The sequence below is a fragment of the Anabas testudineus genome, chromosome 3 (genome assembly GCF_900324465.2).
Source record: "Anabas testudineus chromosome 3, fAnaTes1.2, whole genome shotgun sequence".
NCBI lineage: Eukaryota > Metazoa > Chordata > Actinopteri > Anabantiformes > Anabantidae > Anabas > Anabas testudineus.
The window spans coordinates 27,232,016-27,255,700 of NC_046612.1; the positions used below are offsets into that span (position 1 = coordinate 27,232,016).

At 40.6% G+C, this 23,685-nt stretch overlaps 1 protein-coding gene across 1 annotated transcript in view; it reads right to left on the bottom strand.

Moving 5' to 3' along the window:
- Positions 1–10,917: 10,917 nt before the first annotated feature.
- efl1 (elongation factor like GTPase 1) overlaps positions 10,918–23,685 on the bottom strand; it is a 67,134-nt gene continuing 54,366 nt past the window's right edge. The window contains exons 18-23 of the mRNA XM_026378592.1: positions 22,811–22,940; positions 22,525–22,651; positions 21,644–21,848; positions 20,469–20,989; positions 19,587–19,771; positions 10,918–12,111 (exon numbers count right to left, since the gene is read on the bottom strand). Coding sequence (XP_026234377.1) covers positions 11,923–12,111; positions 19,587–19,771; positions 20,469–20,989; positions 21,644–21,848; positions 22,525–22,651; positions 22,811–22,940 — 1,357 coding nt within the window. The 3' untranslated portion in view covers positions 10,918–11,922. The remainder of the gene's footprint in view (positions 12,112–19,586; positions 19,772–20,468; positions 20,990–21,643; positions 21,849–22,524; positions 22,652–22,810; positions 22,941–23,685) is intronic.

Sequence of the window (23,685 nt, forward strand, 5' to 3'; positions counted from 1 at the left end):
ATCATTAAATTATGTTTGTGCTGTTTGTGTGCGGGGAGTTTTGGCCTCCAGTGAGTAACTTTCGTTGGAATGAATGGGAAGCCATCGTAAACCATTGCATTCATTACATTAACACAATACATCCATGCTCTCTGTTGCAGTTACAACCTTGAAAATGAAGACAGGAGAAAAAAAGCAGCCTCAGAGGATTTTCGAAAGAGACTAAGCCAGGCAAAGCTCACATTGCCTTAGGATGCTGATCTGAGGTCATCTGAGTGTGTTTAGCTTCCCTGCTTTTAGTTTTGGGATTTGCAAGCGCTCAGGCTGATTTGAGATCGGGGCTGCTGGGTATCTTAGTATTTCCACCGTCTGCTGTGAGCAAGAGCGCAGCTGGAAGTTGAGTCATGAGGTTGAGACACTGATATTCACAACCAAACACACCCACACAAAAAGAATACAAATGTAGCATACGTAAGCTCACCTCTATACTGCAAAGTGTGACTACAAAGTTAAAACAAATATAATATCAGATATTTGAAATATGAAAATAAAAAAAGTGAAGATATTTAAAAATATAAACAAACAAAAGTCTTATGAAAAAGACAAAAAATAATTTCTTTAACTGAAAAGCAGTTGCACATTTTCTAATGTAACTTAAAGTCCCAGCTCATGAATACAAGCATCCACAGATGGCTTTCTAATTGGCTGTTATTGTAACCTCACTGAAGAACTGCTTCCATTCAGTGAACGCACTGACATGATTTCTCATTAACATACAGTGAGCATATGCATATAAAATGAGCTAAAGTATCAGATGCTATTGTTAAAATGACAGTTTGTTAAGCACTTGAGAGCAATTTGGTTTGCAAACAGATGAATCGGGAGCTCAAGGGTACTCGGGGTAATTTCTAGCTCTTTAAAATGCAAATACTGCTTCCACTTTGCATGCTAAAAATGATAATACTTACGCAATGGTCATTTCAATAACACATTGGTTTCTCTTGACAATGAAGGGCAACACTCACATGAATGCAGCTGTGTGGGTGGACAGAGAGCTTAGGGAGAGATTAAGCCATTTGAGGAGACAAATATATGGCCTATCAGAATCCCTACAAGCGAGCTGAATAGAGAACCAGAGTGAATGGAAAAATGTTGTTGTATTTTGTTTGCTTTTTTAAATTAGGTAATTAGACAGGGTCACCTGAGCTCATTTATTTGACTGTACAAGGCATTTATGTTGGCTTGAAGGCAGCCTCAGTCACAACTTTCTTGTTGAGCTCGATGCACACCAAACAACTTGATCAGAAGAGCTGGGAGGTATTTTGGAACCAGTGTGTCATGTGCACTACACAATAGCACTTATAATGTTAAATCAGCTGTTACAGATGGCTTCAGTAGGTTAAACCCAGCCAGCTGTCAGCCATCAGCCAACACCAGGAGTATTTGCCCAGTTTTACTGTGTGTTCAATCAGCAGCGTTTCCTGTGCAGTGATGAGGATTCACGCTTTGCTATGGAAGAGCCAAATATTAAGACATGAAGATTGTGTAATTAATAAAAGTTCAGCTTGAAATGTTCAGCCTGTGGTTGAGGTGGCATAGGAATTTATTTGGGGTCACATGGCCAGTGAATTCCCTGCCACTGTCCACCTCCGTCTTTCAACACACTTTGTGCATCCTCGGTAGAGGACATGAGATTTACTACATGAAAACCTTTAGTAAATCAGGCCCTAAATATTGAGCAAGCAAATGTTGATGCCTTTACCCAGTGGTACTTATGGTAATACAGAAATTCCAGTACACTGATAGAATTTTATGGTCACTGTGGCTAAGTGTTCACCACAATAAGAGACTACTCTTTGCCTCTGGATCCAGTTTCTAATAATAACTATTAACCAGCACAGCACCAGCATTTGCAGAAATCTCCACAGACAGCAGTGTTTTGACAGGGGCTCGGAGCTCGGTGTGAACCCTTCACAGATCTTCGCTGTAGGGACTCTCCACACAACAACACAAACACACGACTGTCAAGCTGACACTTTACCCCGAATACAATCAAATGTGGCATTTTTGAAAAGCCTGTCAAACTGCTCTCATACACAGCTCTGTGAGCTAATGGCAGAGTGTTTGTGTAATGATGCACACAGAGTGCATGGAGGAGCTTGTGATTCACAGTGGGAGGAAATGCAGTATGCTGCCTTTTCCTATGTTTAGCCCAGCTAAGTTAGGCCAAACATGTTTTAAATGTACATTTACATTTACGTAAATGTAGCTCCATACAGGCATCATTCATAACTTCCAATAGATTCTTTAATTTACATGAATGGTGGATATTTTCTCCCTTGAGGGGGATTTCTTGGGGCTTCTGGTTGTGTGCGTTATACAGTATATATAATTATTAATAATAACAAATGTAGATTGTACAAATATGATTGATATGATAACATGTAATGTTTGTATGTGTGTAAGTATGGCGCTTATGAGAGTTTGAGAAAATTGGAGGAAACTTTGTCCTTACAGTAACTAATCCCTCAGACAGCAACAGCTCTCAGTCAGTGTCAGTGGGAACCTGGTCTAGTCACTTTCTACACCTCACTGTGCCAGTTAGAGACAGAAGGACTCCTGGCTGACGTACTCTGCCGGTGTCTTCAGTGGTGTCAGTAGTGTGTCTCATTGCCTCTCCTGGCGTGTTTGTCGTCCTTTAACAGCAGTTTGTTTGTGTTGTACACATTCAAGAAAGACACTCACACATGGACACTCAATCACATCAAGTGTACAGTAAAGTATTTCTGTATTTTTCAGCAGAGGTCACAGCTCTGTTCTCCACAGACACTTCTTTTCAAAGTCTATTACCTCAGAGTTTTGGATGTTCCATCACAGCCACTCATCCCGTCTGCTGCCACACAATGCACACTGTCACCCACTACCTGCTTTTTTCATTTTACTTGTTATTTAGCATGGGAACAGAACTTGTGAAGCACTTTGTTCTCTATTTTCAGGTGAACAGTGAACAGCGTAGTGTCAGGAGGCTGGTTTCAGTGGAAACTGATCCATGTGGAGTTCAGGCTCTTTGGAAAGACAGCAGTCCGCCAGCAAGCTGGGGTCTTCAGAGAGCGTGGGCGAGTTGGCCTAGCAGAGTTTGGCACCGTCAGTATGGGTTCAGTCCTGGCAGAGTTTCTGTGAAGGATGTGTTCGTCTGTGTGTGTGTGTGTGTGTGTGTGTGTGTGTTCCACTGAGAATGTACTGTAGAACACAGAAAGCTTCTCTCACACACACCTACACACGATTTTACCTTTTGAACCTACTGGATTTGTTAGTAAGGGTTTCATCATTTTTAGGATCTACTGTATTAGCTACCTGGAATTTCAGGCTGACAAAACCAACTTGTTTCTGAGTCAGTTAGAAGAAATATATTTAAATATCTGTAATTATTGTGAGACTATACTTCTTACACACATCATATATACATCTACACTAATATACACAAACTCCAGGAAAAGCCATAAGCTTGATTGTAGGGGTTATTTTATGTAACCAAACTAACTACCAGCCATAGTATACTGTAGCTGTACTGTACTGTAAGTATTTCAACCTCGAATATTGTCACAAACTCAAGTACTGTGTGGCAAAGTCCAGTGCAGCTGGTAACAGACTGACATGTTCCCCCCTCAGGGCTCGCAGTAGCTGTATGTGCTCACTGCTGAGACCTTTGGTGCAACAAAATCCAAATCCAACTCAGCTTGATTCAGCTGCTGTAGATATCAGTCTTCATGCAGACCCACTGCCAACTCTACATCCCATACCAACCCTGTCTGTTTCATGGCTTAAATCAATCACTTCACACACAATGTGTTTGAAATGAAACTTTCATCTTTCTCTGACCTTAACCACAGTGCTTCTCTTACCTAAACCCAACCACACACTGGCCTCTGGACATGAACTTGGTTTAACAGCCCAGTGCATTATACAAATAATATATGTTGCATTGAAACATAATACATCTACCACAATATGTGCCTGAAAAAAGCGTGATTGCATTTGCAGTTTAGTTACATAGAGATATAATTCTTAGGGGACACAGACACCAAACTGCAACCCATAGATCAAAGAATGCTGACGATACAACAGCGATTCATCAACCAAAGTCAGTCAGTAGACTTAACACTAAGTATTACTGTAAAAACATCCATATAGCCAGAAGCTATTTAGGAAGGGTAATGACGCATAATATTTTGTTTCATATTAATTTCCTCATTGCAAGATAGTTTATCCTGCATTTACAGTATGTAATTTGAAAAGTTACCTAAAAAACTTGCCTAAAAATAATTGATATATTTAGAGATCCACATCCTGGATTCCAACCTGATACGCCTCAAAGTGACTGACCTTCAATTCCAGGAGCTAACACATCAAATAAAGCTGCTACTGAGATATTAACATTTTCACTGTATCATTTGGCAGACTGCCTGCACATGGACGGATAGCAGGGATACAGACATTTAGGATAGAAGATTACTTAAAAACCTACGTAAGCTTGCCACACAAACGAGTGATAATTTTTCTAACAGACATAGAGTCTAGTGGCTGGTTAGTGTAGTGGTAACATCACAGGGGAGACTAGGGTTCAAATCCCAGTTGGGGTCCTTGGGTAAGACCTTCTCATGCTGCCCTGCCTACCCTTGTACTGACTTGTAAGTTGCTTTGGATAAAAGTGTATGCTAAATGTAAGAGTGACACAACCTAAAACATCAATATATAGAAAGCAGAGCAACAGCGTGGCTGTCTGCTTTTCTCATTGCTGCTGGTTAAACCAACTTTTATGCCTTCTGTCTGGCAGGAGCCAGTGGAATTCACCCACATCATGCAGCAGTGTGATCTAATGAGCTGCTCTGTTGAACTACAGTCAAATGATTATCAAGGGCAGCTGATCCCAGTATACCTAAACACACACACATACACACATTTTGGAATTGAATGGTGTTTTGCATTAATTTGTCATAAAATGTGATCTGATCTTCATCTAAGCCAAGAGTATTAACAAATATAAAGTGCCTAAGATAATAACACTAAAGAATTCTGACCTCAACCAGGTGCTTCCTCTAGCTGTGGATCAGACCTGCACATCGTTGAGGAGGAATTTTAGCCCATTCTTCCAGGCAAAACTTTCTTTGGACATCTCAAGTGTCTTCAGGTCTTCCATAGCATCTCTTTTGGGTTAAGATCTGGGCTCGGGATTTTCCACTATTTATTGACAACATTATTAAAAACATCATAGTGGAAAAAGTATGTCAACCTTTGGAATAATGACCTCAAAAAAGCTAACTAGAGTCAGGTGTTAATAAGTAAGTTAAAGGAAATTTGCCTTGGAGGTGTGGACTAGAGCTACTTTGACTGGCAAAAAAAATAGCGAAACTTTTTGAGTTTGCTCTACACAAGAATATGCTTATGTGCCAAAAGGAGCTTTCAGAGGATCTACGATCAAGAATTGGTGAATTATATAAAGCTGGAAAAAGTTACAAAGTGATGTCAAAGACTTTAGAAATGTACCAGTCTACAGTTGGCAAACAATCTACAAATGGAAACACTTTGAAACTGTGGCTACTCTACCAAGAAGTAAATGGCCAGTCAAAATGACCCCAAGAGCACAACAAACTCATCACAACTCATTAATGAGGAAAAGAAACAACACAGATAGACAGTTAAAGATTTGAAGGCATCATTGAAACTGGCTAACATCTGTGTTCATAAGTCTACAGTAGGTTAAACATTAAACAAGCAGGGTGTTTATGACAGGACACCATGAAGGAAGCTGCTGCTTATTAAAAAAAGAACATTGCTGCATGCCTGAAGTTTGCCAAAGAGCACATTGACACTGCACAGTAGTATTGGAACAATATTTTGTGAACTGACAAAACTATATTGAACTATTTAGAAAGAACACACAGCACAACGTCTGGCATCAAAAAGGGCACTGCATATCACCATGAAAACATCATCCCAATGGTAAAGTGTGGTGAAGGAAACATCTAGATTTGGGCCTGTTTTGCTGCATCATGGCCTGGTTAGCTTGCAGTGATTGAGGGGAAGATGAATTCCCAAGTATATTAACTAATTCTTAAGAACTGTCTGTATGACAGCTAAAACTCTGTAGAAGTTGGGTGATGCAACAGGGCAATGACCCAAAACCCCAAAGCAAGTCCACAACAGAATGGCTTCAGAAAAACAAAATCCGCCTTTAGGAGTGACCAAGTCAGAGCCAAGACCTCAACTCAATGGAGATGCTATGTAACCTGTTTGAGGTTATTGCTGCCAAGGGTTCACATATTTTTCCCACTAGCACTATGAGGTTATTATGACTGTTCTTTTACTGTAAAGTAAAAATTGAATTGACATTTGAAAAACCTACAGGAATTGTGGTTTCTTTCTTTTCCCTTAAAAAATTAATACAAGATGTCTAGATGTATGGGCAAATGTTCTAGTAATTTTTCTCTAAACCTAACCAAAACCCTAAAACAAAATACAATTGTAGTTTTAAACAGTAACTTTAAATGGCAACAGATAAGACAATGCTTCTACAAAGCTTTGGACAAAATACAGAAAATCATTTTATTGGGGCTTATTGAGACAGAACATTTATGTAATGACATGCAGGTCTGAAAGGGGCTTAACACCGATTTAATCAACTGTATCTTTGAAAGAAAATCAAACCTAGTGATGTTCAAATGCCCCACAAAATAATCTCTAAAGCCTTGCACATGCTTCCTGGGGAAGATGGGCACAAACTCCCCTGCACATATGTGCACATTGTCCGTTACAATCATTATGCACATACGTGATGCAGCTTCCCTCTCGTCTGCACTGTTGCTGTTCGACACTGAATCCTGAAGAAGAAGAAACATCACATACACCAGCCTTTTGACCTGGCACAAGGTGGTACACAAGCCCGGTAACTGGCCTCTTGACACTCTACACTTCTCTACAATCCAAACAAACGGAGAGAGAGAATGACTGAAGGGAGAGTCAGCAGACACATGAATAGAGAACCATTTGCTTTGCAAACAATGCAGCGTGCAACTTAACAACATCACCGTCCTGGCATCAGTGTGAATGTTTGTGCCCTGTGCTGTCTTGGCAGATGGACAGCAGAGTGTAAGGGATCTTTTATACTGTGACTATGGAGACTTGTCAGTGAGCTCCTTCAAGGCGTTTTTTTTTTTTTTTTTTTGAGAGAAAATGAACTGAGCTCTGCAGAACACATTAGCAAAGTATTGTCTTAACAGGGAGAGAGGAATAGAAACCTCTGGCAGTCTGTTGAATGAGTAGATTTATGGACAGAAAGGTCATTCCCCTGTGGCAGCGGTTAAAATAAGCCTTATGGAGAACATGAGGAGAGAAACAGCCTCTGTTACTCCACAGCTTCACACACAAACACAGTCTTCTCAGACCTGTATATTCATGTGTCTGTATTAAGCATGTAAGCATCAGAACACACTTTTACACCTGTACTAGTGTCCTCACACCGGTTCCTCAGATTTAAACTCTTTCCTACTGGATGAATCTGTGATTGGCATCGAAGCTAGTGAGATGCATCCTTATGAGGATCCTGTTGTAAAATGGGAGTGGACAGAGAAGGAAGTAATGCAGGATAGGTATGTGCAGGGTTTTTGACCATCACAGAACTGACCTGTAGACTGGTGACCTGTGCAGGTTGTACCCACCCCATGCCTAGTGACTGGGGAAGCTGGGATTGAATCCAGATGGACTCCTGTGACCCTTAAGAGGACAAGCAGTTAAGATAATGGCTTGATTGATGTAATAACCTGCTTTTTGTTTTTAATCTGATTTAAGTGACTGTGAGTGGCAGCCTCCTGTACGTAACCAGTGCTCACCTTACTACGATCAAGCATGTTCACATATGAACTCCAGACACTATCAGGAGAATTAGTCCCGGATATTTGTGTTTCACATGCAGCTCCCCAAAGTCAGGTTATAAGAGATACGGTGAATGTTTGGAAGCAGCTATAGAGGGACTGAGGGTCTGGCAGACTCAGCTCTATAACAGTCAGTATGGTTTGTGCTGCAGAGGGGGGTGGGGGAGAATGAGGTAATGGTAGAGGTAGGCTAGCTCAGCTCACAGGAAACAAAAGCAATTAATTTGAGAGTGGCAGCCTCCAGTCGGGCCTCACCTTATCTCACCCTTCTGAAGACATGAGAGCAGCCTGCTACTGTGAGCTCAACACAATAACCTGCTCCAATGGGTTTTCCAAACATTTCTATATACCTTACAGCTGCAGGGGTAAAGTCGGGACATGTTTTACTGTTGTCTGGCTGATACTGCAAAAAAAAACTCTCAATAACCTCAATAAAGGGAAATGATTGTTAAATGTTGATGATGGTTTTATCTGTTTATAAGTCAGATTTGAGACAGTCCTAAAAAGGTGGTGCAGTGACAAGACCAGCAAATCTGACTTGAACATGTTAACAACAATTGTAAAGTGACTTACCCACAAACAACACTGTCTCCTGCTTTGTGTAAAGTGTGGCTAAACTTTAATAAACCTTTTTTTTCTTGCCATCTTGCTCTTTAGTCCCTCACAGTATAGAAGAGGATGCTGTCAGAGAGCCAACCACACATTAAGGCTTCATCATTATCTAGAATCTATATCATGATATACTGGAGGCCTTTTACCACAACAGACATGAGGACTGGCACTTAACATAAACAGTTGCTGCGTTGTATTGAAGGTTCCCAGTAAATCATGACAGCATCGCAACCAACCGTCACACTGGAGCAACTAAAAGCAGCTGGATTTAGCCATCTTCTCATTTTTTTACACTGGAGTGAGACAGTTTACTTTTACAAAGAGTAAATTATTCCACAAATCAATAGGCTCTATTATTAATTGTGTATTAAATACAGAGCTGAAGTGTTGGCTGTAAACACAGCGAGGCTAGGTGATCCTCCTGCCTCAAGTCTTTATGATAAGCTAGGCTAAGCAAATCCTCACTGCCATTCTGTTCTTAACAAATGTGAGACTGGCATGGTGTACCTCAAAATGTGAATGTACATTTAACTGATCGTTCGGTTAAAGGAACAGTAATCAATGATCAGTAAAAGATAAAACATCTTGACTGAATCTCCTGCCGCCTGTGTGTGTGTGCGATGTAGGAGCCACCTTGGAAACCACACTCATGCAAACACACATATAAATAATACCCCTACCTAGGGGCATTTTCCTCTGTTTGACCTCTACCTGGCCCTTAGCCCCACCCTCCAGTGCAACACTTACCCAAAAACACCTGCACTAAACTGTGACACACAAGGCCTTTATGAATCAGCAACACACTTGTGTGTGTGTCACTTGTGCTCTCATGTTACACATTCATGCACATGTTGATACTGATCTTGATCTTTGCTTTCTTTACTCTGGGGGTAGGTGCATTAGGGCAAGAGAGGAAAGAAACAGACAAGAGAGCACAGGAAATGAAGAGAGAGCGTGTGCACCGATCAATAGCAGCCTCACAAACTCCCACTGTCCCGACTGAGAGGACAGATGGGAGAGACACAAACCTCCTTTTACTTAATGAGCTTCATATTATACTTTTTATTTACAAGTCATTATTGCACAGGTATGGAGGTTTGGAGGACATGGACAGTGAATTCAGTGTTTCTAGAGCTTGCACTTCTATATCTTGTCTTGTGTCCCCCTGGAGGATTTTAAAAGCTTACAATGTTCAGCCATAATCAAATCTGACACATACTGTATGTAATTAAGGACAGATTACCAAACGGGCCTATCAGGCCCAGTTCCAGGACCCCTGGAAATATAAAGCTCCAAGGCCAAGGGAGACAGAGAGCTATCCTGTTCTTATGTTCACAGGATAGATATACAAGGGTGGTGGCCTCACCCATCTCTATTAATATCCCATTGCATTATGGTGCATCGACTGCTGCGCATTATACAATGCAACTCCATGTACAGCAGTCGCTGTGTGCAGCAAAAAAGATGTTTCACCCAATGAGCTGAGTTTCAGAACTGTCACGTCTTCTATCCCAGCTTTAAGTGACTAAGTACCTCTTTAACGCTGACTAAAACATCTCCACCATGTTAGCAAGGAACAACGACTTGGTTAAAAATGATGCCGAAAAAAATCAATACTGACAACACAATACATGAGTTTAATGGTAACCAGTACGTTCATGGGGAGGGCCTTCAGGGCCTGCTGCTTCACAGAGTACAAAAAAGCAGGAGGTGAAAGGCATGGGGGTGTGGGCTGCTCTGAATTAAATTTGAGCCACTTGACTAAAGCAAAACTGCCATATTTTACTGGGGGGAAAAAACTCTTTAATTATGCATGACTGTAACTGACTCTGTGATGCAAGACAAACCCATCCTGTCTGTTGCATTAGCAGAGGTCTCACAGGAGGAACTCGTCAGCTATTAGCAGTCAGGGGACACATGGGGCTGGGGCTATCAATTGGCAGTCCCGGCCTGATGACAGGATAAGGCTACTTGCAGCCTTTGTGAGAGTGTGACACATCAACACATTAGATTGTGATGTTGAAGCGCACAGTAGTTATGAAAACCATTTCCCTCCCTGGGTGTGTCAGCACACATCCTGTTAATACAGTCTCAGTCCATAATATGGACTGTGGCACAGTGGTGTCACCTCACAGTAAAGAGGACCCAGGTTCAAATTCATGAGTCGTCCAGGTGCCTCTCTGTGTCTTTGTGGGTTCGCTCCAAGTTCTCCGGCTTTCTCCAAAGACATGCATGCATACTGGACCTTGTTTGAACCTGAAAGGTTCTGCAGGTATCTGGCTGGTGGCAGAATGAAGAAGGTTGGGGGGATGGAAGAGTTCCACATATAGAGTTGTTGAGTAATTAAAGTAACACTGGAGTTAAAACACAGTTTTTTATAAAATTACTTTATTTCTGTCACATCACAATTTCTTCCAACTTCACTCTGATATTTTGTTTGTATTGGAATGATGAGGCCAGCTCCTTTATTTCTTCTGTAGACTGAAAACATTTGAGTTTGACATCAAAGATTAAAGTGAATAATATTAAATCCTTTGCTGACCCACTGACATCACCCAAGCCATGACATTACCTCCACTGTGTTTCACAGATGAGCTTATATATCTGAGTTCATGAGCGGATCTCGTCTTTGTCTAATAATTACTCGATGGCTCTGATTGATTTTCCATCTTCTCTCAGCTTCACAATAGCTTGTTTTTCACCAGTAGACAGCTCTCTGGTTTTCATGTTGATTACACATCTTAACTATAAATGCAGTCTGAACGGGCAAAACCCGAATCTGAAACTGAGAATAGACATTCAGTGCTATTTATTGTTTGACTCATCAGTGTAATAGGACAGCAAAACACATCTATCAGTCACATGTTCCAATACATTTGCTCAAGTGGTTCAATCAAAAGGTGCTGTCTTCTAAGATTTGTATTGGATCCAGATGTAAACACCTCAAAGTAAAAGCTGAAGTGTTGATCTTTTATCTCAAACCTAAATGTTTTCAGTCTACAGAAAAAAAGGAGCTGGCCTCACGGTTCCAATACTTTTGGAGTCTGTAAAGCAATGAAAAATAATGGCTGTATCTGAATTCCAATACATTCATGTCTTTATCATTCACCATTGAATTGGCATTAAACATGCATTTGCCTTTTAATCCTAATAAATAAAGCTGATTAAAACATATAAGTCAGTCTCTCAATCGGTCTCATTTATAAGTCAATAATGTCACTTAAGAATCTCAAATATTGCTGCATTTATTTAAGTCAGAAGTGCCTGTCTGTAAAGAGACAGACAGGCACTTTGTAGCTACAGTACCAGTGATCCTGTGGTAAAGAGAGAAAAAGGGGAATTCATGTGTCTCTGCAGTCCTGGATGGATGGGTGTTGGAGGTATCTGTTGTGCGTTCTTGTCTCTATTTGTTCTTGCTGAGCGTTCTCTGCTTCTCCGCATGCTCTACAATCTTCTCCTCCACGTAGAGGCCTTTGCGGCGGCGGACAGCATTCATGTATTTGAGCGCCTGGTTGGCGGAGTCGGCTTTCTCGCCGAAGTGGAGGTATTCTTCTTCGGTGGTAGGAACCCAGTATGGATCACTGCTAATCACCTGGAACATAGAGATGGGGACATGGACAGAAATGTGATGAAAAGGTATAATAATAATAATAATAATAATAATAATAATAATAATAATAATAATAATAATAATAATAATAATAATAATAATAATAATAACAACATACTTTATTGATCTCCTTAGTGCAATTGTGGTTGGTCAGCATGATTTACCTGAGAATATTGGCCCCTTTAGATGTGCAAAGCTCTTGCACAACTAGCTCCAATTACACATATAATGCAAGGTGACGATAGTGAAAGATAGTTTAGTTTATTTTGATGATGTAATTTAAAGGAAAGTTGTGTCTTCATTTTCACTGTTGTCCCCCATTAATTAATCTTTTTTTATCCGGTGGGTGACTGACCTGGTGCAGGACAACCAAAACAAGACACTCACCAATCACAGAGGAACACAAAATGACCACAAAGATATAAATATCCACAAAGAGATGTCAAGTGTCATCAGAGAGAGTCCAATGATGCAAATCACCCAGAAAAAAGTGATACAAAATTACCACAAGGACACGAAACCATGCAAAACGAGGACAACAGGATACAAGATGTCACCAAGGGGGACATACAATGAGCATACAAACACATGGTTGCGTGGTCTATTTCTTTCAGTGTGCTGGGCATTTACACATCTGTGCCCAGCGGCCCGTTATGTTCTAATCCATCTATGCTGTGCCTGACCGTACAGCCTGACAGAGCTGCTAGTACAGCTACTGTTTGAGCAGTGATTGAACAATTGTTGGACCTTTTCCTCACTGCAGGCAACATGATTCCCAATTCAGCAAGTCACACACTAACATTGCTAGTACTTATTACTGTGGAAAAAGTAGCAAGCAAGATTTATGATGATTTTTTTTTTTTAAAACAAGTGAGGTTTCAGAGGTGGCAAGTAGTTACTTTATGCAGGATTGGATTCTTCGAAGGATCAATACAAATTAATAACATGCTGATGTACCATTTATGGAATAACCTCCTGTGACTACATAAAGTGGTTAAAATCAGCTCGACCTGTTTTTGTTCCATAGTCTGTAGTCTGTAACAACACATCTGTATCAGAATCTGGACTAAACTTAACATTTATGCTATCAAAAATAGTTTCTGGGTGCATTTACAACAATGTAAAACAGAGAGAAGCAGCAGGCTGATATTGGTGCAGCTGATGTTGGCTGTTTTGTCTGATTGGGAACATCAATAATGACTGATTCAAACACAATTAGCAGCTATTTTATTAACAGACTATTAACAGACCATTTATTAACAGACTTCAAGACCAGACTTCATCTGTATCCAAAGTGGATCAACTGAACAAATGGCTGTATGGACACACAGAGTTCAGATATGTCAGTTAGTGTGTGCATGGGGGAAGTCAAACACACACACACACACACACACACACACACACACACACACACACAAACACACTCCTTAACACATGAAGAACAATTACAGCAGTGGCACAGCCAGCAGAGTCCTGCACCTGGCTCTAGTTACACAAAGACAGATGGTACCGTGCGATCTACAACGGCGGGTGGACTGCAGGACAAAACACACACACCACACATGAGCAGCATATGCTGGAGAACAATAGGATTCTGTTGCCGGGGGACGGGGGGGGAGGCACTGTCCCGCAACAGTCAAGTGCTTGACTGTGTGGCTGACTGAATTAATGTTGGTGTGTAAGAGTAAGTAGTGTATGTAACAACAGAGCACACAGTGCATCAAGTCTTGCTGTGTAGCTGCAGACTAGTCAGAGTGACCATGGTGACTTGTGTCCACAACATTGATACCATGAGTACAGTTAAACTACAGAACACTACAGAATTACCCCTGGACTATGGTTTCTGTTACATAATGAGGATATGTTGTTAATGTCACGTGAGAATTACATTAATACTGAATATGTAAAATGTTAACATTTTTATTTTCTCTCAATATCTGATCTTGGAGTAGATCCAGTTTGTCTTAAAATAGTGTTAGAGAAACTTTTTATAGCTGTGTTTAGACTATCACAGGGCTTAGCTAATGTTAAAAAAAGATGTTGGCTAGGTTTATTGCAAAAAGATGAATAAAAAAATCAATTTACACAGAACATGTTCATTTTCCTCTAAACTAAACCATGATCTTTTTTAATGTGGTTTTGTTGCTTAACCTTAACCACTGAACTCAGTTGGTCTGTGGTGTGACATGCTCTGTACACCCACCATGCGCCCCAGCCTCTGTGTGACTCAGGTTCGACTAATAAATATGTTGCTTCTGAGGAACAGCCAACGTCAAAACACCACAACAACAGATCTACATCTGTTTTCTTTTTTATGTGTTAGCAGAACACAATTTTAAGGGTAGTGTCACTTAAGCACGATTTTTGGGAATTCATAGTCATTTACCTTAATGACTCACTGCACTGAGTGCTGTATGAAATTAGGATTAAAAATGTGTCCCACTTCACAGATGTCATATATATCTATATATCTATATCTATATTTATATATAGAGAGAGATTTACAGTTTTTTTTTTGCTAAAATAAAATAAATTCAATTAAACTGTCTCCACAAACTTATAAATGAATTTCCTGCTTTTTCTTGTTACTTTTCAGCTATATACAGATATACGTGTTGTAAGCTAAAATCAAGTGCTACAACACGCAGTAATACACAGTAGTACACACACAGTAGCACAGTAGTGTAGCGTAGTATAAGACAGATGATTTGGCTGATCAATACAAGACTTATTCACACAATCCTCTGGTCTGCTGCTGAACAAAAGCTCCATTCTGATGGAAATCGAATGTAAACGTCCCCACAGGAGCCACTAGCCCAACAGTTACACAACAATACAACGCTCAGGTTCTGTTCACTCCGCCTCTGCCATCATTCATATGGTAATCCAATATCCTGGCCATATCAAATCGCTGTCAAGAGGAATGCTGACATCAGCGCTAAGGAGCATGCGAGTCCTGAAGCTGAAGAGGCATGGGGACTGAGTGGGTGAGTGGGAGCGTGGGGGGCAGCAGGATAAACTTCTCTTTGTGAAGAAGCGACTGCACTTAAACAAAATGTGACAGACAACTTTTAATGAGGAAAAGACAATGGCTAAGAACCTGACAGAGGTGGAGGGTGGGGTTGTCTTGCGGAGTGTGTGCAAAGTTGCTCATACAAAGAGGCCTATAGGTGCTCTGCCGGCAGCTGTTTGTAGTTTTACAGACATAATCGGTTAAGACTAATGTCTGGATCTGATCCTGTTCATTGATTAAACTGTGTATACCGCACAAGAAGGAGGACAGACGAAAGAACTAGTTAACATGTTTAACTGTGGCGATGCGCCTTCTGTTACTGAATGTGTTCATTTAAACTAAAGAGTTCACACATACAGACAATCAATTTACCAGGTTTCATTCAGTAAACAGCAGCCTATCGTTCTCCATGCTTTTGAGTCCGTATGTGTGAACAGCCCTGTAGCCTTGTTGAAATGGACACGTTCAGCAACAGATACAGCATAACCACAGTTGGGTATGTTATTAAGGTAATTAGTCTCAAAATGGTTCTTGGTCCCTTACAAAACTGGACAGTCTGCCAGTGACCCTGAACAGTATCAGATCTAACAGCTGCCTGTAGAGCACCTATAGGACCCAATCTGTACTGAGCAAACAAACTGTACAAGAAAGTCAACTACTGTGTCCTGTAGCCAGTTAGAAAACAGCTAAATGCAGGCAGAGGATGTCGATTGCATGCTAAGCACAGACACACACATTGACCTACAGCTTTATGAGAGGCCAGAGGGAACATTTGACATTTATTTGGTCATAAACCAAAGTGTTTAAACCAATTTTGAAATTGACCTGATAATGCCACTAGAGGAGAGATCAGCACGATTACTAGAATTCCTCCTGATGGGAAATATGTATGCCAAACTTTGGTGTTCCATCAAAACAGCTGTCAAAACCACAAAAGTCAGCCTCTTTGTGGTGCAGGAGAAAAAGTTAGACTGACTGATGAAGCCTCCTCGATTTAGAATAAAAACTTCAGAATGTACCTTTGCATGGAATCGAGTCTGTGTCCCCATCACACCACACTAGAAATGCACTGGTAAGATATCTCTGAATGACACGTGTGGACAGGACCCTAGTCTATTAAGGACTTTGGATGATGTACCATAATGAATGGTATTGCAGCAAACAAGTCTTGATGTACTGAAATAACAGAAAATGAAAGGAACGAGCTGAGGCAAGTTTTTCAAGTGGAAAATGCTCTTTTGATAATGAGATTTACGTGGTGTTCGAATGATAGGTTGCTGTTAAAAATGACTCCAAGGCTGCAGATGTGTGAGGAGGGAGATGTCAATGGTGAAGAGGAACTTGTGTGTGTGTGGTTTTGGGGAGGGATTCGGCACCAGTGATTATCATATCAGACTGGTCACACTTTTAATAGAGGAAGCTGACGTGCTCCATGATTTTATTGCAGTGAGTCAGATTCAGTGACGAAGGATTGCAGAGTTGAGATGTGTCAGAAGCAGGGAACAGTGGATGATGTTACCAAGGGGGAGCATGTAGAGGATGAACAAGGGAGGCCCAAGCACTCAACCCTGGAGGAGACTTGGGACTGAGGAGTGGTCATGGACGTGCAGCTGACGGACTATTGTCCATCAAGCTATAACTTAATCTGGAAGACTTTAGTGAGAGAGGGCAGTGGGAGAATTTACAGAGCAAACAATGATGGTGTTGAACAGTAACAGTGTTTGATACCAGGTAGTACTTATTCATTAATGAGTACTATTGGTCTAGTTAAATCAAAACCTCTGGAAAAAGGCCCTAGTTATAATAAAGCACTGTTTTTATCAATGCATTGTTATACTGGTATATTGTGTAATGCATACAACATACAGTACCCTCTACGATATGTGTTTAGATTATACTACTACTTATTACTACTGTAATGTTGTGTGGCTGCGTATCAGAAGGTGGAGCGGTTATCTAACAGTCGTGGGATCGGTGGTTCGATGCCCAGCTCCTCTTGACACATATAAAGTGTCCTTAATCACGATACTGAACCCCAAGTCGCCCTCAGGGAGTCAGTTTAGCTGCATGTCAGCTCTGCCATTGGTGCAAATGAGATGTAGAAAAGTGCTAGCGAAGTGCAGACCATTTACCATTTGTGGTCACGTTTGAGATATATTAGACTAATGAAAGAACATATTAAATGTATAGAAAATCCTCAAACAAGATGAATGTGGCTTGAAAAAGTCTCATTCAAGCATATAGTTTAGTGACTATGACATTAACTCAGAATGTTAGGATACATGTGCACTAAATATTTAGGGTATTGATGGTATTATGTTTATTTGTTAATTTCCTGTGTGTAAGTGTAAGAGACTCCAAGGTGGCCGTCAGGTTCCATAACCCTGTCCATGACCACCCCAGTTAGCAATTTCTGAAATGATGAGATTAGCTCTCAGGTGTGTCTTTCTTTCCTGTTGCATTGTTGTTGCATCACCAATGGAACTGAGATTTACTGAGATTTAAGTCCCCTTTTGGGCCAGTGTTCACTTTGTGCTATTGTAGAAACATGGTGGTGCAACACAGTGGTCTGTGGTCTCATACACATTACCTGCGTTGAGGATGTATTTTACTGTGAAGTCCTTGATGAAAACACATCAGGATGCAAAGGAAAGTGGTTACACTAAAAAGATAGATCTGATCAAATACATCCAAGACCACCTTTGAGTGATCAGCTCTCAATCCATTTTGGTGGTTATTTACACTTTTATATAGTGCTGTCCACAAAGATGCATTTTAAAACCAACTAGTTCACAGTAGCACAACCAGGATTTAAAATGAACACTGGGGACAACAGTGGGGAGTCATGTGTCTTTCCTAACAGACAACTTGACCCATCACCCCAGCTGACAATGTCCATATGGCCTACAGGACAGTGTGTCTGCACGTGTGTGTACTGCGACTTGAGCCAGCCAAGCAGGAGATATAACGGTCTAATGCACATGTCATCTATTGTAGCTTTGATTTCCAACTCCCTTGAGAAAAGCGTCTCATTACCCAGACAGCCTCATTGACCTACAGCCCCACATAATGAGCTCAGTCACACTGCAACTGTGTGTGTGTGTGTGTGTGTGTGTGTGTGTGTTGGTGTTCACAAGTGTGTACATGTGCAACAACTTCAGAAAGTATTGGTTTTTGCATTGTTAACTGCCTTACAGACTTAAATTAAAATTAAACACACAGTGCCAACAAATGTCAATCTAATGTGACAAAAAAAGAAACCTTTCATGTGAAAGTTAAAAATGATCTGTAGAAAGTAAAACAAATTCATTAAAAATATAACACTCAAAATAAGTGATTTCATAAATATACAATCCCTTTATAGGAACCAACCTTAATAATCACTAGTGTAGCCAGCTGGCTTGAGAAGTTTCAGTCATTGTAGTATAAATACTGGCAAACCAGTATCCCCACGATCAACAAAAACAAAGATTTGTTGCAGAGAAGTGGGAAATAAAGTAGTTACTGTGCTCCTTGGTAACTTCGGTTATGCAGCGGTTATAAAGTGGACTTTAACCATGAAAGATCAGCATGTAGACTGCTATAGACATGGCTGTCTATAGCAGAACTACACCAAAAGAGACAGACAGAAGTGTCTCTAAGGAGACACAGGAGAGTTCGAGGGGAGACATGGAATGAGAGATGTGAGGGAGATTGTGTGTGGGGTAAAACTGAGTCATACCTCAGTCAAATCTTACTACACAAACATGAAATGGATATTGATTACAGTCAGTGTGACTTACACTACACAGATATCATTATCTACTGTCCTGCAGGAATAAACATCACTACATTGGCTTCCAAATTGTAGATAACTACTTATAACTGACAAGGGATGCTTCCAATGCAGTACAGGATTGCTAAAATATAAACATCTACAAACTGAATACAGCTCTCAAATGAGAAAACCAGCACAGCACATGTGGTTAGTTGTGCTCAGTTAACAGTTCCTATTTTATCCTTTTATGATACATCTGTCAGTGTCCTGTTTCAAACATTTCTTGTAAGAAAGTGGGCAAATATATCTACTGTATGTAGGACAACAACAAACCAGACACTGAGAATATGAAGCTCCTGAAGAGGAGGAATGCTGATGCAGCAAGAAGTATTGGAGTTGTTCTAAAAATTCTCCCCAGGAAATTGATTGTTCCATCTGGTAACATGCTGTCTGCATCTGGATATCTTATTTAGTCCTCTATAATTTACTCTAATAAAACAACGTGGAAAGTAAAGTCTGGACGTGGATTCTAAGCAGGTTTGTTTTTACGGACTACGAGTTGAAATGACAAACACTGCCGTACATACCCAGATACAAATCGCATGCCAAATACCATGTGTCTACATGTGTCAGACAGGACCCAGAATTTATGACAGTCGTGTACTATACTTCAGTAATAACACTCACCTCCCAGTGGCTGAAAACCAGCTGTGGACTCGCTAAGCCGCTGGTCCTCTTGCGGATCTCGTCTGCAAATCCAAAACTCTCAGCCACGGGCAGAACGGCCTTTATGATGAACATGTCTGTCCCTTCCTTCATCTCTTCATGGAGGACACGGCCCTCTCGCTTTCCTAGTACGCCATAAACTCGGCCTGATTAAGGATGAGACACGGGGTAAGGACACACCCACTGTGCAGTGTTCAGATTCCCTCTAAGAACATTTTTTCCTCTAAGAACTCCCCATTTTCAATGACATCAATACCTAAACACCACAAGTTTAGTCTGACCAACATGTGAGGGAAACATTTTGCATTTTGTTAGGGCTCCTAAAGGAGCAAGGACCAAGGTGGCTTAAAATATTCCACTGTCCATGTAATGAATCTAGAATATGTATTATTGTAATTATTTAAATTTTCAATTCAATTTTCTTTATATAATACCAAATCACAAATTAATTATTTCAAGGCAGGTGACATATTAAGGCCAAGACCTTTGAGAGGGAAAACTCCCTTTAACTGAAAAACCCTCAGGTCACTAAACCTGGCAACTTGTTCTGACTCAGATGACAAAGCTATTATTTGTGTAAAGTGCTGCTGTGGCTACTAACAGGTGTGGAAAGATTGTTTCCAATCAAAATGACTTTCAGAGGAAAACAGTTTAAGGAGTGTTGTGGAGCATTAATCATTACTGAGCTCTGCAGGTTCTGTTTATTACTGAAATTAAGTTAAATCTTTCTCCTGAAAAGCCATGTGGTGCGTGTGGGACTGTGTGCTGGTGATGATCACAGATCAATGTGCTAATTTTGAGAGAACGAGTGTGTGGCAGATGTTTGTCTTATTGCTTTCTTACCCAGCACCTCTGCAGTGGCCATGATCTCACAGGTATACATGGCCGCCATTAGTCTTTGAGGCTGGGCCTGGAAGGCTTGACGACAGGCCTCCTTCATGGCTGCGATCAGCTGGCCAGAGACTGGCCCGTAGCAGTCTGCAGAGGCAGTCTCTGGCCTGCGTCTGGCCTGACTCGGCTCTGCTGCTGTGCTCTCCACTTGTTCGCATGCCTTGCCACTTCCATCCGCTTTGCTTTCTGATAAGGTATCATGGGATGTAGAGTCCTGCTCCATTGTGTCCTGATTTTGTGACAAGGCTGAGGACTGGATGTCCCAACCCTCCACAGAGAAACAAACACCCATTAAAGGCTCCTCACACATGGGTCCTGACAGAGTGGCGAGCTGAAAGCCACTGACAACGCTGTTGTCAAAATCTCTTAAAACTGCAGCCTGAGCTCCAGCCTGGCCCCCCCTGCCCAGACACTGCCACACAGATGGACGCTGGTAGCCCTCTACGCTGTTCAGCAGAATGTTGGGTCCATACCTGAAAACAACATCAGTAACATGGTGAAAAACACTCTACAGATGTGTTCAGGTGTGTTCATCCACTTGTGGAACGCTAGACTACACCTAAGCTTAGGTTATAAATACTTTCTAAAGCTTTTCTAGTAAACAGTTTCTTATTGAGACTTCAAGCTGACAGAGAGCTTTTGAAGACACGTTTGTGTTCACTTGAAAGTCAAGTTCTGATTTTTTATTTAGCTCTTCAATATAAGTACTAAATGCTCAACAGCGTCTGTCTGCAGTCTGCTGCTGATCCTACAGTGGGTGTCAAGAGCCCTTTCACTGAAATCAGGCACCTGCTGATGCATTACAGTGAATTATTCTGTGGTTCAATGCTACTGTACGTAAAGTACATAACAATTAATCATTACACTAGCACCATGCTACTTATCATTTACTTGTTTAGGGTCAGATGTGATTAATCACAATGCCATTTTTAATAGTTTCTTTGATTTCAAAATTATTATTTTTGTGAGTATGTTATATATTATGTGTATGTTTTCAAAAGTTGGTCATTTCACTTCTGTGTTTCCCATGAGAGTAATTGTTTGGTCCACTGTAAAACCGGGCTAATAACTCATTATACAGTATTTATGTTCAATGCCACCTATTTCTGCTAAGGTTGTTATCGCACCTGCGAGGACCAAAGGCCCAGATACGCTCCACAGCATTCCTCCACTTTCTCCCCTGTAGCAGGCTCTCTAGCTGTGCTTTAAGCTCAGCAATGGCCTCCAGGGTCCTGATGCTGATGTCCAGACCCTTCCCTTCCCTCAGGGACAAGTTTACCTGTTCCAGACTTCGAATTAGCTCTGAACTACTCTCCAACAGAAGAGTCACCTCTGCCAAGAAAAAACAACATTAACTGACATGGCTTCAGAAAAAAAACCTCTAATACTCTAGACACTCTAATATTTTGTTGGGCCACCTTTAGCATTGATTACAGCACACATTCACCATGGCATCATTTAAAAATGGCAATATTTATTCCTGTCCAGAGTTGCATTCATTTATTTGTAAGATATATTGATGATGGGAGAGTTGGACGTCTGAGCAAAGTCTTTTCCAGCAAATCCCAAAGATGCTCAATGGGGATAAGGTCTGGACTCTGTGGAGGCCAATCCATGTTTGAATACTATGTGTCACGCTCCCTGAACCACTCTTTCACAATTTGAGCCCAATGAATCTTGGCATTGTCGTCTTGGAATATGCCAGTGTCATCAGGGCATCAAGGAAAAAAAATTCATTGATGGAATAACCTGGTCATTCAGTATATTCAGATAGTCGGTAGTTTCAGAAATCTCCCTAGATGTTTTCATTGCTTGATGCATGCCAATAATTTGACCCTTCAGCACAGGTTGTGTCTTTCTACATTGTTGTTTAAGAAACAAGAAGCTACTCATTGTATCAGTTAAATAATTTGTTACCAGCTGAAAGAAAATCATCCATGCAATAATTATCCAACACAAAATACAGCCTAGACTGTATAAAGTGTACTCAGTCCTTTTAGAGTCTTACCCTGTGGCAGAGGGATTGCCCGAATGCTAACAGTGGCTAATCTGTTGGGGGTGGTGAGGGTGACCAGTCCACTTGAATCCACATGGAGAGTGTCAGAAGAACGACTTTGAGAAGCCTCTTCTTTCACCTAGCAAAAGATAGATGCACACTGAAATGTCTGAATCCAATAACACAATACTTTCCACTCTAAGATAATTACTTAGTGTTTGTATGTAGGGGTTCTTTAGGACTAGGCTTGGGGACTCCTTAAGAGGAATACAGCTCAGTGGCTAGGAAGTTGACTCACCTGGTGAATAATCGCTACTTTCTGCTGCTTGCCCAGGTCTTCATTCACCATATCCACCTTTGGAGGACGGACCACTGTTTCTCTGAATGGAATGATCGGCTTGGATGCGCTGATCTCAATTTTTGCAAACCTTTAAAAAGACAAGAGGCTCTTCTGAAACTGAACTGAATTGAATTGAATTCTGTTCCTGATAGGAAGCATTTTGCACATTCTGCTTTATGCCAGTTTGAATTTTTTCCTACATTAATTTCATAAAAGGACATATATAAGTAAAGCTCAATGTTAAATCCAGTTAACATTTTACATCACATTTTAATAGATTGAACACAACCTTTATGATTCTTGAATGGAAAATATGATCATGATTGATTATCTCAATTACTGTCATTGTTATGAGTAAAACAGTAATCCAAATGTTTCATCTATATTATGAGCAACACCTACTGTAGCGAGGTCTAGAGACCTTGTAAATATTAATATAACATTAATAGTTTGTAGAAGAGGGTTTTAAATCTGACACAGTCACACACCTTTTCATCAGCTGCTAAGTTACTGTAAAGCAAAAAAATAAAATAAAACATATAAAGGCAAACATTTAATTGACAATAGGATCTCAAATGTAGGAATTTTTTCTATAGTACATTTAGTATTTTAGGGTTGGAACTGTTGCTCTTTCTCCACTCCATAGAAAAATAATTCAAGTCAAATTGGTTCATTTATACAGTGCAAATAATAACAAAAGTAATCTCAATGCACTCTACAGTGTAAGGTTTAAGACCTAACAAAACATGTATGTGGTATGTAGAATTATATAGAAAACCCAACAAAACAACAAGGAAAAACTCCCATTAGCATCACAGTCACAGAGTGGCAGT